Genomic DNA, 13,462 nt, shown 5'->3' with positions numbered 1-13,462 from the left:
TGATTGTCAATAAGAAAATGGTTAAATAAATTAGTTTATCCTTAGTACAGGAGAGATGGTCGTCCCAGGAGGCACTAGTGGTAAAGAACCTTCCTGTCAATGCAGGAGACATAAGAGACTGGGGTCCAATTCCTGGATTGGGAAGACTCCCTGATCAAGGGCATGGCAACCCATTCCAGTATTCTTGCCTGGGAAATTTCACAGACAGAGGGGCCTGGTGGGCTCTAGTCCATAGAGTCGCAAAGAGCTGGACACGACTGAAGTGACGTGGCACGCAGACACAGGATAGATACAGGCTTTCAAAATAATGAGATAGAGCATTATATACTTAAATGAAAGCCTTTAAAGATATATTCTAAGTGAAAGAAGCAGGTGAATATTACATACAGATCATTCCATTTTTGTTATTACAAATGAAACACATATGTATAGAAAATTCTGGAGTCATGACAGCTGTCACAAGTAAGTAAACGGAATTGATGTTGCAGTGATGCGGCAAAAACTTCCTTTCAAATCCATATTACGTGAGCGTTTTACAATAAACGTATGCATTATTTTGAAATTTAAAAAGTAATGACAAAGATTGACCTCAATAAAGTAAAATTGGGAAAGTAAGGAATATATGGAAATCATGTAGAGATGTTAAACGAGGAATAGATAGTCCCTGTAAAGTCGGATGACAGGAAGAGGTTTCTCTAAATTATATAGATAATTCATACAATATTACATTTGAATCCCATAAAATATTAAAATGACTGTCTTATAAAATTTTAAAAATGTCTTAAAAATATTAATTCATTAGTTACATTCTCTCATCAAGAATGTTACATACATATACATGCACACAAACCAAAGATAATCTGTGATATTTGAGAAAATAAAATTCACCAAATATAATTAGATAGATATCCATAAAGATATAATTTCTCCCATTAGAAAAAAATAAAATTAGTAAGTTTTATACTAAAAATTATTTCCCATGAATTTTAATAAACATTTATAATAAACATTATAAAGGAATATACTGAATGTTCCATGATTAGAAGCTAATAATCATAATATTCATGCTGTACCTGTTAAGCAGTTAATTGCTTCTTTGACTTTTGGGGGTTTGGATGATATAGTTGCACTTGTTTTAGAATAAAAACTCTAGGAAAATGTAATTGCTACATGCAATCACCACTCTAATTTCTCTATTACTCCAAATGATACCCATTTCCACTAAACTATTTTAAAAAAAAATGTCGTACTTACTTTCAACAATTACTTGTCTGTCTTCCCAGTTATCGTTAATAAGCTGTATATTTCCAAAGTGTGCATCACTGTAGAAGATTCGGTTGCTACCTTTTCTTTGATTATAGTCAAAAGCCAAGGCTATGACATTCTTGAAATAACGTGGATTTTCATATGGCCTTATTGGTGAATTTAAGTTGGTTTCATCAGAAAGATGTATACTTTTTAATATTGTTCTCCCTGAATACAGCAAATAGCCTTCATGCCTTAGGCATGTAACTCCATCTTCTGCCAAATATCCATGGGCACAAGCACAAGTTCTCCAGGAATTTCCTCGATAAAGACAGAGCTGCTGACATCCCCCATTGTTCTTGGCACAAACATTGGTCCCTAGAGAGAAGAAAAAGATACATACACACATTGTGCTTTTGCTTTTGTTTTCCATATAGTTTTTTCTTAGAAACATTTTAAAAAATTAACATTGAATCTTCTGGATTATCTTATTCTTAATTTTAGACTGGTCAGTAAAAAAAACACTGTTAAGTACTGTTTTGTTTTGTTTTTTAGTCACTCCAGTTTAAAACCTTAGATTTATTATTTCACACTCTTCTGCTTCCCTGACCATCTAAAGAGAATTATTTAAAAGTTAACCTTAATCTGTTAGTTAAGTACATAACTTTTTTGAAACTTGATACTGAGATTACAATAGGTTTCAAGTATTGTAATCTTTGGAGCAAGTAACTAATTCACTCAAAACATGAACTGAGTTCAACAAGAAAAGCAAAGAAGCACTACCTGTGTCTATGAAGTATATAAGGTATCAAAGAAATTTATGGTTCCTAACATCCTAAGTATACTGGGCATAAGTTTTTTACTTCAGTTTTGAGTGAGCGTGTAATATGCTATTAAGATTTCTATGTCAGACTAATTCTCCTCCATGAATCCATCATCCTCTTCAAAACAATTATGTTATATACCTTTCTTTGATGTCAAGAAAATTATAATTTACTCTAATGGCACTTAAAATGAATATTATCTTAATAGAAGTGATATTAAAAAATATCTAAGTCACTGTCATACCAGTTTAAAAACATTTTCAAGAAAAATGTTTTAAAGAAACATTTTAAGAAAAATGTTTTAAAGAAACATAGTTTAAAGAAATATGTTTTAAGGAAACATTTTAAAGAAATATGTTTTAAGGAAACATATTTCAAAGAAATGATGACTATGGACACATTTCATACTAATAGCAACCTTCCAAAGTCATCATCACTTTATATATTAAAATATAATCTGACATGAAGACAACCTTTTGGTCCAAGTAATGCAGCATGTTTGGTCAGTTCTAAATAAAATGGAAAAACATTTGGCTGCTCTTTGCTAATATCCTAATTGTGCTTTTTATACTTAGGTTAAATATATGTATTTATCAAATGTTTCTATATTACTGAGTCTAAACCTATACTGAAGACAGGCCAAGTATATAACATGTCCATATACATGCACTGTCCAGGCAAAAATATCTATCTATGAATGATTATAAATTAATTTCATTAGGCTACCATATGATTTTTGTTAGAAATTAGGGGGTAAAAAAAAGAGGGTTCTTGAGGTTTGGGACTTATAAAAATTAATGCCTAAGTTAAGTTTGATAAATAAATGTTAAAAAAATAAGAGAAAAAAATAACATAAAATGTATTGATAATAGAAGAGCACCGACCTTTCTCTCTTACTCGGTTAAAGATTTTAACCTCCTTGAGGTTGACTCCAAGACCCGTTCTCATTGTTACAGTTTCTGTGGCATCATTCTTGTGGCCCCTTCTGATGGACCCATTGGCATGTGCTCTGCCAAGAAGTCGAACATACACAATTAATAATCTTTAACTAATTCAAACCAAACCAGTTATTTAAGCTGAAGATAACAGATGGCCCAGCAGAAGGGAAAGAAACCAACATTAGTCTATGACATTGAAAGGGTTGAGCCTGGAATAGCAAGAGCAATTGCCTTTTTTTGTGGAAATTACATGGTTTGTGAGATTTTTTTTTGTGACCTTGGTAAGAAATGGCTAATCCTACAAGGGTAAAGCAACTGACACTAAAAAACATTTTGAGACTCAAATACTTATGAAAAAATAAATTACCTGTCAGACCAGTAGATGTAAGCCCCAAAGACTGCAACTGAAAACATATCCACATTGTTCCCTGACAGCACCATCTCACGATTCCCACCAGTCTCAAGGTCAATTCTTTCTATCTTGTCTGCTCGAGCATCACACCAGTACAATTTATTTTCCTAAGATCGATTGAAAAGTAATATTACAAGCTGTTTTTTTATTAAGTGTTTAACAAAGAAAATAAGAGAACACTAAAAATTGAGTAAAGCAAGTTTGCATTTAATGCAGTTTAAACACTTAAGACAACCAACAGACCTCAAAGTCAATGGAGATACCATTTGGCCATGCTATTCCCATGCTCACGAGGACAACCTTCTCTGAGCCATCTAAGCGAGCCTTTCCAATACAGGGCATCTGTCCCCACTCAGTCCAGAACAAGTAGCTGAAATGAAATTGTAGATAAAACTCAGGTAAACACAAAAATGTATATTATTAATAAAAACAGCAATAACATTCATACTAACAACAAAAATACCTTTTACAAAGAAATATATGTATGTATTTGTTTGCAATAAAATAATTTTTATTGTAAAAAATTAGCTATTCATAGAGATTACTAGGAAGAATTTCCAAAATACCCTGTGCACACAGTACTCCCTATCTGAAATGCCTTATACTTGCTTAATTTGCTCCTGTTTTTGATATCACAAACATCATTTCCTTCAAGAAGCCTTCTATATTCTGATTTTTGCACCATACATTCTACTTCATTGTGTGAATTAGAGTGGCAAATTTACACTTGTATTTCTTTACAATTTTACTTTTTATTGATATATTTGGGTGCTATTAGATGTTAAGCACAATGAGGACAGAGATCTTTATTATTCACTGTTAACCTACAGCACTAGGTAATTTATGAATGCATACAAAATGCAGTATAACTTTCAATTCTGTCCATTTAGATTGCTAAATGGCTAGCTCTTCTAGTTTGAATTATATAAATTATTTTGTGATGCCATTTTAAAGCATGAATTCATACAAAGCAAAGCTTATTTTCGTAATCCTGTAATATGGAAGAACTATGGAAGAAACTAAAATATAGAAAGAAAATCAGACAGAAAATGCAGAAATAAAACATGTCAATAAATGAAATGTTAAAACACAGAAGGTACATAACCCATGTTTTATTTCACCTATTCTTTCAAGAAATATAGTATTTATATTTAGTTCAGTTGCTCAGTCATGTCCGACTCTTTGTGACCCAATGAATAGCAGCACGCCAGGCCTCCCTGTCCATCACCAACTCCCGGAGTACACCCAGACTCAAGTCCATCGAGTCAGTGATGCCATACAGCCATCTCATCCTCTGTCGTCCCCTTCTCCTCCTGCCCCCAATCCCTCCCAGCATCAGGGTCTTTTCCAATGAGTCAACTCTTCGCATGAGGTGGCCAAAGTACTGGAGTTTCAGCTTTAGTTTCATTCCTTCCAAAGAAATCCCAGGGCTGATCTCCTTCAGAATGGACTGGTTGGATCTCTTTGCAGTCCAAGGGACTCTCAAGAGTCTTCTCCAACACCACAGTGCAAAAGCATCAATTCTTTGGCGCTCAGCCTTCTTCACAGTCCAACTCTCACATCCGTACATGACCACTAGAAAAACCATAGCCTTGACTAGATGAACCTTTGTTGGCAAAGTAATGTCTCTGCTTTTGAATATGCTATCTAGGTTGGTCATAACTTTCCTTCCAAGGAATAAGCATCTTTTAATTTCATGGCTGCAGTCACCATCTGCAGTGATTTTGGAGCCCCCAAAAATAAAGTCTGACACTGTTTCCACTGTTGCCCCATCTATTTCCCATGAAGTGATGGGACCAGATGCCATGATCTTGGTTTTCTGAATGTTGAGCTTTAAGCCAACTTTTTCTCTCCACTTTCACTTTCATCAAGAGGCTTTTGAGTTCCTCTTCACTTTCTGCCATAAGGGTGGTGTCATCTGCATATCTGAGGTTATTGATATTTCTCCAAGAAATCTTGATTCCAGCTTGTGTTTCTTCCAATCCAGCGTTTCTCATGAGGTATTCTGCATATAAGTTAAATAAGCAGGGTGACAATACACAGCCTTGACGTACTCCTTTTCCTATTTGGAACCAGTCTGTTGTTCCATGTTCAGTTCTAACTGTTGCTTCCTGACCTGCATACACATTTCTCAAGAGGCAGATCAGGTGGTCTGGTATTCCCATCTCTTTCAGAATTTTCCACAGTTTATTGTGATCCACACAGTCAAAGGCTTTGGCATAGTCAATAAAGCAGAAATAAATGTTTTTCTGGAACTCTCTTGCTTTTTCCATGATCCAGTGGATGTTAGCAATTTAGGAGGTTAGCAAGTTAGGAATCTCTGGTTCCTCTGCCTTTTCTAAAACCAGCTTGAACATCTGGAAGTTCACGGTTCACATGTTGCTTAAGCCTGGCTTGGAGAATTTTGAGCATTACTTTTCTAGTGTGTGAGATGAGTGCAATTGTGCGGTAGCTTGAGCATTCTTTGGCATTGCCTTTCTTTGAGATTGGAATGAAAACTGACCTTTTCCAGTCCTGTGGCCACTGCTGAGTTTTCCAAATTTGCTGGCATATTGAGTGCAGCTCTTTCACAGCATCATCTTTCAGGACTGAAATAGCTCAACTGGAATTCCATCACCTCCACTAGCTTTGTTCGTAGTGATGCTTTCTAAGGCCCACTTGACCTCGCATTCCAGGATGTCTGGCTCTAGGTGAGTGATCACACCATTGTGATTATCTGGGTCGTGAAGATCTTTTTTGTACAGTTCTTCTGTGTATTCTTGCCATCTCTTCTTAATATCTTCTGCTTCTGTTATTACAATACAGAAGTTCATGCTTTCAGATAAACCAGATCTATTCTTCTGAAGTTATGCCCAGTGAAGCTTTATTCAGCTGTCAGAAAATAGCGGTGACTAAAGTTTAGAAAAATATGGCAATCATTGACTCATCATGCCAAAGGATGTATACTCTGTGCATATTTGTTATGACCAACCTAGATAGCATATTGAAAAGCAGAGACATTACTTTGCCAACAAAGGTCCGTCTAGTCAAGGCTATGGTTTTTCCTGTGGTCATTTATGGATGTGAGAGTTGGACTGTGAAGAAAGCTGAGCACCGAAGAATGGATGCTTTTGAACTGTGGTGTTGGAGAAGACTCTTGAGAGTCGCTTGGACTGCAAGGAGATCCAACCAGTCCATTCTGAAGGAGATCAGCCCTGGGTGATCTTTGGAAGGACTGGTGCTGAAGCTGAAACTCCAGTACTTTGGCCACCTCATGCAAAGAGTTGACTCATTGGAACAGCTCGAAGGGATTGGGGGCAGGAGGAGAAGGGGATGAAAGAGGATGAGATGGCTGGATGGCATCACCGACTCGATGGACGTGAGTTTGAGTGAACTCCAGGAATTGGTGACGGACAGGGAGGCCTGGCGTGCTGCCATTCATGGGGTCACAAAGAGTCAGACATGACCAAGTGACTGAACTGAACTGAACTGACTGATATAAGCAATCGTACATAGGAAGAGAAAGTGAGACTGCATATAGAAACAACTGAGCGACTGATCTGAACTGATCTGATCTGATGTTCACATTTTGTATTTCTCCATGAAAATACTAAACTATATAAAAATATGTATATTTCCTTAATACATATTGTTTTGATTTATCTTAAAAGTTGATTTTTTTCCCCCTGAAAATGCTGTATAAAATAAATGCATTGGACTTTTACAACCAAATTGAGCTATGGCTGGAATCCCAAGTATATTAATTCTGAAGAAATTTTCACTCATATTTACAAGCTCTATAAATAAAAAAGGGAAAACGTTGTAGCAAGAAATCCAACTATTAATATTTTACTGATTAGATCTAGGTTGAAGCAGGCATGATGATACCTATACTTGTATTAAAATTATGAGTTTTAAGTCTTTAAGAGACATTGCATTAAAAATTATTAAAAATTAATATTTTAAATGAAAGGTAAATGTGTTGCATCATTTAACTTTTCAAGCGGAAATTTTAGCATTACTAATGACATTAAAATGACTAGTCAGTTGTTTGTTAAGATGGGAAGAACATTATACTGTGAAGGAGGCATTTTAGGCACCAAGACAGACATGCTTATTTATTCAATCTGATTCTTGTCGTATACTTTTAATATATTCCAGAGTTAAAATATGGAAGGAAGTGAGTATAATATATATTTTATTTAATAGTAAACTGCTTTCAAATGTACTAAATGACTAATAAAAATTTTATATCAAGTGAGTAGGTCAAATCAGCCATTTAACATATTAAATCGCACAACTATAGAAACTGCAATTCAGGGAATTAATGATCATAATCACATGGCTGATAAGGGAACTGCACACAGGCTTTATTAACCCAGGTCTGTACTTTCTTCTCTATGTTGTCTCAAAAAATACAAATATAATACAACAACAATATCAAATGTTATTTTCCCCTAGGTATAAATATAGCAAAGATCTCCATACTTAAAGCACAAAACAAAATATGAAAAAAGTCTTAGTCTTAAAAATAAGTCTCTCCTTCTTTATCCCTTGTTTCCTCCTATTTTAAATTTGCAATACTTCCATGCAGGAGGCTTAGATGAATGGCAACAAAATTAGGAATAAAAAAATATTCAAAATAAAACTGTCTTGAATACAGAGTTTATTCAATTTTCAGTGGTAATTTGACAAACTGTTACAACATAGCCAAATAAGACAAAACTGACTGCAGGCATCACTTTTGTGGCTAAAATATTTATCAGCTTAATACAACTAAAAGATTCTCCACCCACCAAAATTAAGCAACATTTTATGAATGTCAGGCAAATAACAACTGATTTGCTCATTAAACTGAAATGGAAAGTACAAAATTAACACCTTGAAAACCTTTGGGAATGATAAACCAAATGTAGAGAAAGAATGCTACTTACAAAACTGAAGGGAGAAACTTATGAATAATTTAAGAGAGCAATTTACATATACATGTTTGATATATTTTTAATGAACATAGATTCTTCATATCTAAATGTGATATCTAGCAATGGGAAGAAATGAAAATTGTTTTCACTGGTTTTTGAGACTCCATGGAAATTAAGATTCAGTGATAGCATTTCAAATTGATATCATCCCCATATGAGTTCAGTTTTGCTGTTGTGAAGTGTTTGTTGGTTCATATGATACAACCAAGAAAATTGCCTTTAGAGTATTAACTTGGTTGATCTAGCCCTGAAAATACTTTTCAAGGCTATCCCAGATCCAGAAATTTTTTAAATTGTCAAAATCAAATGCTGCAAAAGACATTTCTCTGGATAATAATTTGTTTTACAGTGAAAATACCCTCATTCACAGAAGCTTACAGTTACAGAATTAAAAACAGATTAAAAAAAAAAACAGACATTCAAAAGTGGTTTGAAATATTATAGAAATACTATTAATATCAGAAATCATCATAACACAAATATCCTTATTGTCTTAATTAGACATAGAATTTCTTGACAGGAATATGTGCAAAGAATACATATTACAAGTTAACTTCCAATTAACTTTTGATATTTCAGTAATATGTAGAAGACTATTGGGTAGAGTTGAGTCCCCAAAAGTTTTTTAATTTATAGTTGTAGTGATCACAGAATTAGTTTACACACAGGTGTGTTAATAACGGAAAACAAATATTTTTACATAACAATTAGATTCTGCTGAAAAATATACTTTCAAGGTACTATACATGTTTTTGAATAGTTCCAAAAAATATTTTGGGGGAAAGAAGGCTAACAGGAAACCTAAGCTCCAAATTTGGTGGGGAAAGAATAAAGGATAATGAGTAAGAGAAGAATGAACATGTTTAAATTGTTACAAACATATATTAAATATGATTCTTATATTTTAAATATATGAAAAATAGTGAAAAGCCTCTAATTTGAATCAATCATTTTCTTTTAAGGTTCTTTGACTCTTTCCCTGGAGCATAGATCTGGGTTGCAATTTTTACAATAAATTTGCTATTTCCTTTAGTCCTATCCTTTCCCTAAGAGAATATAATATAGATACTTTATCAGATGTGCTGGAGAAAACCTGAAATAGTCAAAAATTGCCATGCTGGTACAAAAAATGAATATCACATTAATCTCTAACATAGGCAGTTGGTTGAAAAGAGAATGAAGAATGTCACTCCATTCTCTGCTAGAGTGGAGTTCAACATTGTGTTAGTTTATCTGTAGAAAGTAAGAAAGACAAAAGCCCTATAGGGTTTTATATATTGGGAATAGTAACTGAGCAATATCACTAGAATCACTTAAAACACATACTAATTGTATACCTCATAGGCCCATATATCAGTCTCTAAATTCATGCCAAAGCACAAGCAAAATAATACAGTATTGTCAAAGCTTGAATACATTTCATGAATATGTGAATTGACATCCTTCATCCTCTCTGAGGAATATGGTATATTCCTCTATTCCTGAGAGGGATTATCCACATTCCTTTTGTCTTCATTTGTGTGCAATTTTTGTTTTGACAAAGTATTACATGCCAATCCCAAATCACTTTTCAAGTCCTGATGTGTTACTATTTCTTAGAGGCTCCTGAAAGTATAAAAAGAATGCAACCACAGATACTGGAACACTCTGCTCAAAGAAAATCTAGAGAGAATATAACCTTGAATACTACTTTCTAATTTTTTATAGTGGTTTGGTGGATGATTCTCAAAAGTATTTTTTCATTGCAGTCATGCACTCATTCAACAAGTATTAAGTAGGTATCTATTAAGTGCCAGGAACTGATAATAAGAGATGAATTGGACTCAGTAACCCTTATGAAGGTCACTGTTTAATGGCAGACACAAATGGATAAAGAATTACCTGAGGAAAATGTTAACAGCAATGCTTAAAACTTGCTAGTTTTAAGTCTCTATAAGTCATGAAAGTAGGGGCTTCAACACAAAAACTGTGCAAGTGCTATGGTGAGAGAAGTTGTAATCCCCATAAACAACTTCAGAGGTGAACTTTCTAAGCAAATAAAGATACAGGCCATCTTGGTTGTTGTCTCTGTTTCAACTTAGAAATATTTTTATTATTTCTTAATATTGAAGACCTATTTCTTCAGGTGTTGTTCTGTTATTTTTTAACATTAAGTTTTACATTAGATTCCTTCTTGACTTTTCAAAGAAATCCAACCAGTCCATCCTAAAGGAAATCAGTCCTGAATATTCATTGGAAGGACTGATGTTGAAGCTGAAACTCCAATACTTTGGCCACCTGATATGAAGAATTGACTCATTTTAAAGGACCCTGATGCTGGGAAAGACTGAAGGTGGGGGGAGAAGGGGATGACAGAGGATGAGATGGTTGGATGGCATCACCAACTCAATGGACATGAGTTTGAGTAAACTCTGGGAGTTAGTGATGGACAGGGAAGCCTGGTGTGCTGCAGTCAATGGGGTCACAAAGAGTCAGACACAACTGAGCAACTGAATTGAACTGAACTGACTTTGCAATATTAAGTAATTATGTAAAACAATTATGTGTGTGCCCAGCCAACAGTGGAGAAATATGGAGAAAAAATCTTTAGAAAGAAACATTCCATTGCATCTGTAATTCCATAACATGTTAGGTTTATATTTAATTCCTTATTTTATATATCTATTTATACCCTGCCTTATTTCCCATCCTTTCATTTTAATAAATATGTACATATACATATATATATACAAATATTAGTTTGTATTTATATGGTTAACAGTTGTTTTCCTGAGTGAGTGGTCCATTTTTTAATTTCCTTTTTGTTTTCTTAATTTATAACACTTGATGTTTCCCTACAATATATGCATTTTCCTATGAAATATTTAACACAGACTTCAAGAGCCTAGACTTCTAGTGCTCATGAGTTGATTTGGAATTCTTAAAATAGTATACAGAAAATTTTAATTGGTTTCATGACACCCAAACCATCTTATATATCAGTCATATAAACCTGCCCTGGATATCCCATGTTAAAACAAACTGAAGAAATTTCTATAAGCAAACAGAGAAATATCTTAAACTTCTCTTTTACCCTTTACTGAATTTTTACTGGTTGGATCTCTTAAGAAATTAGGAACAAGGTCCTATACTTTTGTGCAACTGTTACTGGTCTCCATTCAACATGGCTTTGGTAGTCTGGCCCAGGGCCTCCTTCTTACAAAAGGAAGTGCCATGACCTTTCTGGGTTTTCTTTCTCCCTCACTAGCTTATACCTGCAATGAAAGCAGAGGGCATCTTTATCACTTCTGGCCCTTCGTTTTTCTTTTCAGTGGGAAAGGTAAGATCTAAGATTTATGTTTAGAGGTGAAGAAATGAGAAACATATAGGGAAAAAAACAGGTAAGACATAACTATCTTTGAAAGAAGAGTGATTGAAGTAGAATTTTGGAGAAAATACCTAATGGAAAATAAAACACAGCAGTTTTCTTTCATTTGTCCTTATAATTTGTTCATATGCTTCTCTCAGAGTCTTGTATTAATAGAAAAAGGTGGATGTGATTTGGGGAATTATTGTAGTATTTCTGAGTTACTTAACCATCATGGTATATTAATATTATGAATTAGCACCCTGATTCCATCATTTTTTCTATTGCAAATCAAAGTTAATTCCTTCTTTATTGTATGTCACCTTGACTTCAGATACAAAATATACTTTAGGAAATGGTGTTAAACTATGCTATACTTTTGTTGTTTCAAAGATGTTAAACTTTAATTCAAGACCTTCTATATATTATTGAAAATATTCAAAATGCATATATATATATATATATACATATACACATACACACACATATGTAATCAATCAAAGACCATTTAACAGGTGTACTTGTTGAATACCAAGATACCACATAAAGCTGGATCTTTGCCATGGAAAGAAACACTTCTAAGAAAGTTATTTATGCTCATAGAGATATAAAGCTAAATTAAGAGAGGCAATGTAGATCCTAGTGCCTAAAAAGGGGGAAAAATAGAGTATTTGTGCTTCATTTAGAGATCATACATCATGGAAGATTAACTAGCTTTTTTGATATCATACTGTGACTTTCTATACATCTTTTGTTATTGTTGTTGTAGGTAGAAAAACACTTTTTAGCATAAAGAGATTACATTTTAATTTTTTAAAGAGTGAGGCCTTACCAAAGAAAAAGGGAGTCAGTGGAGGAGAGAAACTGATTTTTCAAGCTAAACTAAATTCATATACACTTTCTATTTTGCATTTGGCTACACTTTAAAAGACTTTAAGTCTCCATTGTTCAAAATCAGGCTTCAAGGAACATTTATATTTTGGATTCAGCTGATTTACTCCATTATGGTTCACCTTTTCATTTGGTAAGGACACCTGCCACTTTTTAACTTTAGGCAGAATATTTAAATGCTGTACTTCATTCCTATGATATGAATTTTGACACTTATATGACTATGTAATATTACCTGGAAATCGGTGTTTAAGTTAACTTTTACACAGAGTGATCATTGATAAGCCCTTTTCCCACTCCTCTAAACTCATCAGTAAGCATATAGATAAGGTATTGAAGACAATTTTAACTAATATTTCCAAGCAGTAATAAACATTTCCTGAAAATAAACATAATATCTAAAAAGGTATATCAAGTCAATTTTGAATCCTGAAAAATATCTATAGATGCAGTAATACTGAATAAAAGTTTTTAAGAAGAAGTGAAGATAGAGAAATAATATTTAAAATGGCTATTCATGTCAAAGATTTTTTTTGAGGGATGAAATGTGAATCTTGTGGGAGGGGAGGCTCAAAATTAATAAATCAAAAGTGTTTACTGAGATCCGCCAGCTAAGTCAGCTCTGAGCTCAGAGTCACAATGGAGAGAAGTGGAAAACTTCAGACAGCTGGAGATAAGGAATGACAGGATTTACAGACAGATGGAAATAGTTGAGGAAAACCTGTGGAAAGTCTAAAGTAAGTTTCGATCTTGTCAGGACAAAAGAACCATGGTAACACAAAAAGACACAATGATTAGGACAGAAGTAGATGAAAAATAGATGTAGTGTATGAAAGTAGATGAAA

At 33.9% G+C, this 13,462-nt stretch overlaps 1 protein-coding gene across 1 annotated transcript in view; it reads right to left on the bottom strand.

The window, feature by feature from the left end:
- LRP1B (LDL receptor related protein 1B) overlaps positions 1-13,462 on the bottom strand; it is a 1,835,261-nt gene that overhangs the window by 577,446 nt on the left and 1,244,353 nt on the right. The window contains exons 38-41 of the mRNA XM_055574440.1: positions 3,663-3,789; positions 3,375-3,526; positions 2,954-3,078; positions 1,255-1,623 (exon numbers count right to left, since the gene is read on the bottom strand). Of these exons, the coding sequence (XP_055430415.1) occupies positions 1,255-1,623; positions 2,954-3,078; positions 3,375-3,526; positions 3,663-3,789 (773 nt within the window). The remainder of the gene's footprint in view (positions 1-1,254; positions 1,624-2,953; positions 3,079-3,374; positions 3,527-3,662; positions 3,790-13,462) is intronic.

This window comes from Bubalus kerabau, chromosome 3, assembly GCF_029407905.1.
Source record: "Bubalus kerabau isolate K-KA32 ecotype Philippines breed swamp buffalo chromosome 3, PCC_UOA_SB_1v2, whole genome shotgun sequence".
NCBI lineage: Eukaryota > Metazoa > Chordata > Mammalia > Artiodactyla > Bovidae > Bubalus > Bubalus kerabau.
Note: the sequence above shows the minus strand (reverse complement) of the source record. Positions and strands in the feature narration are given on the sequence as shown.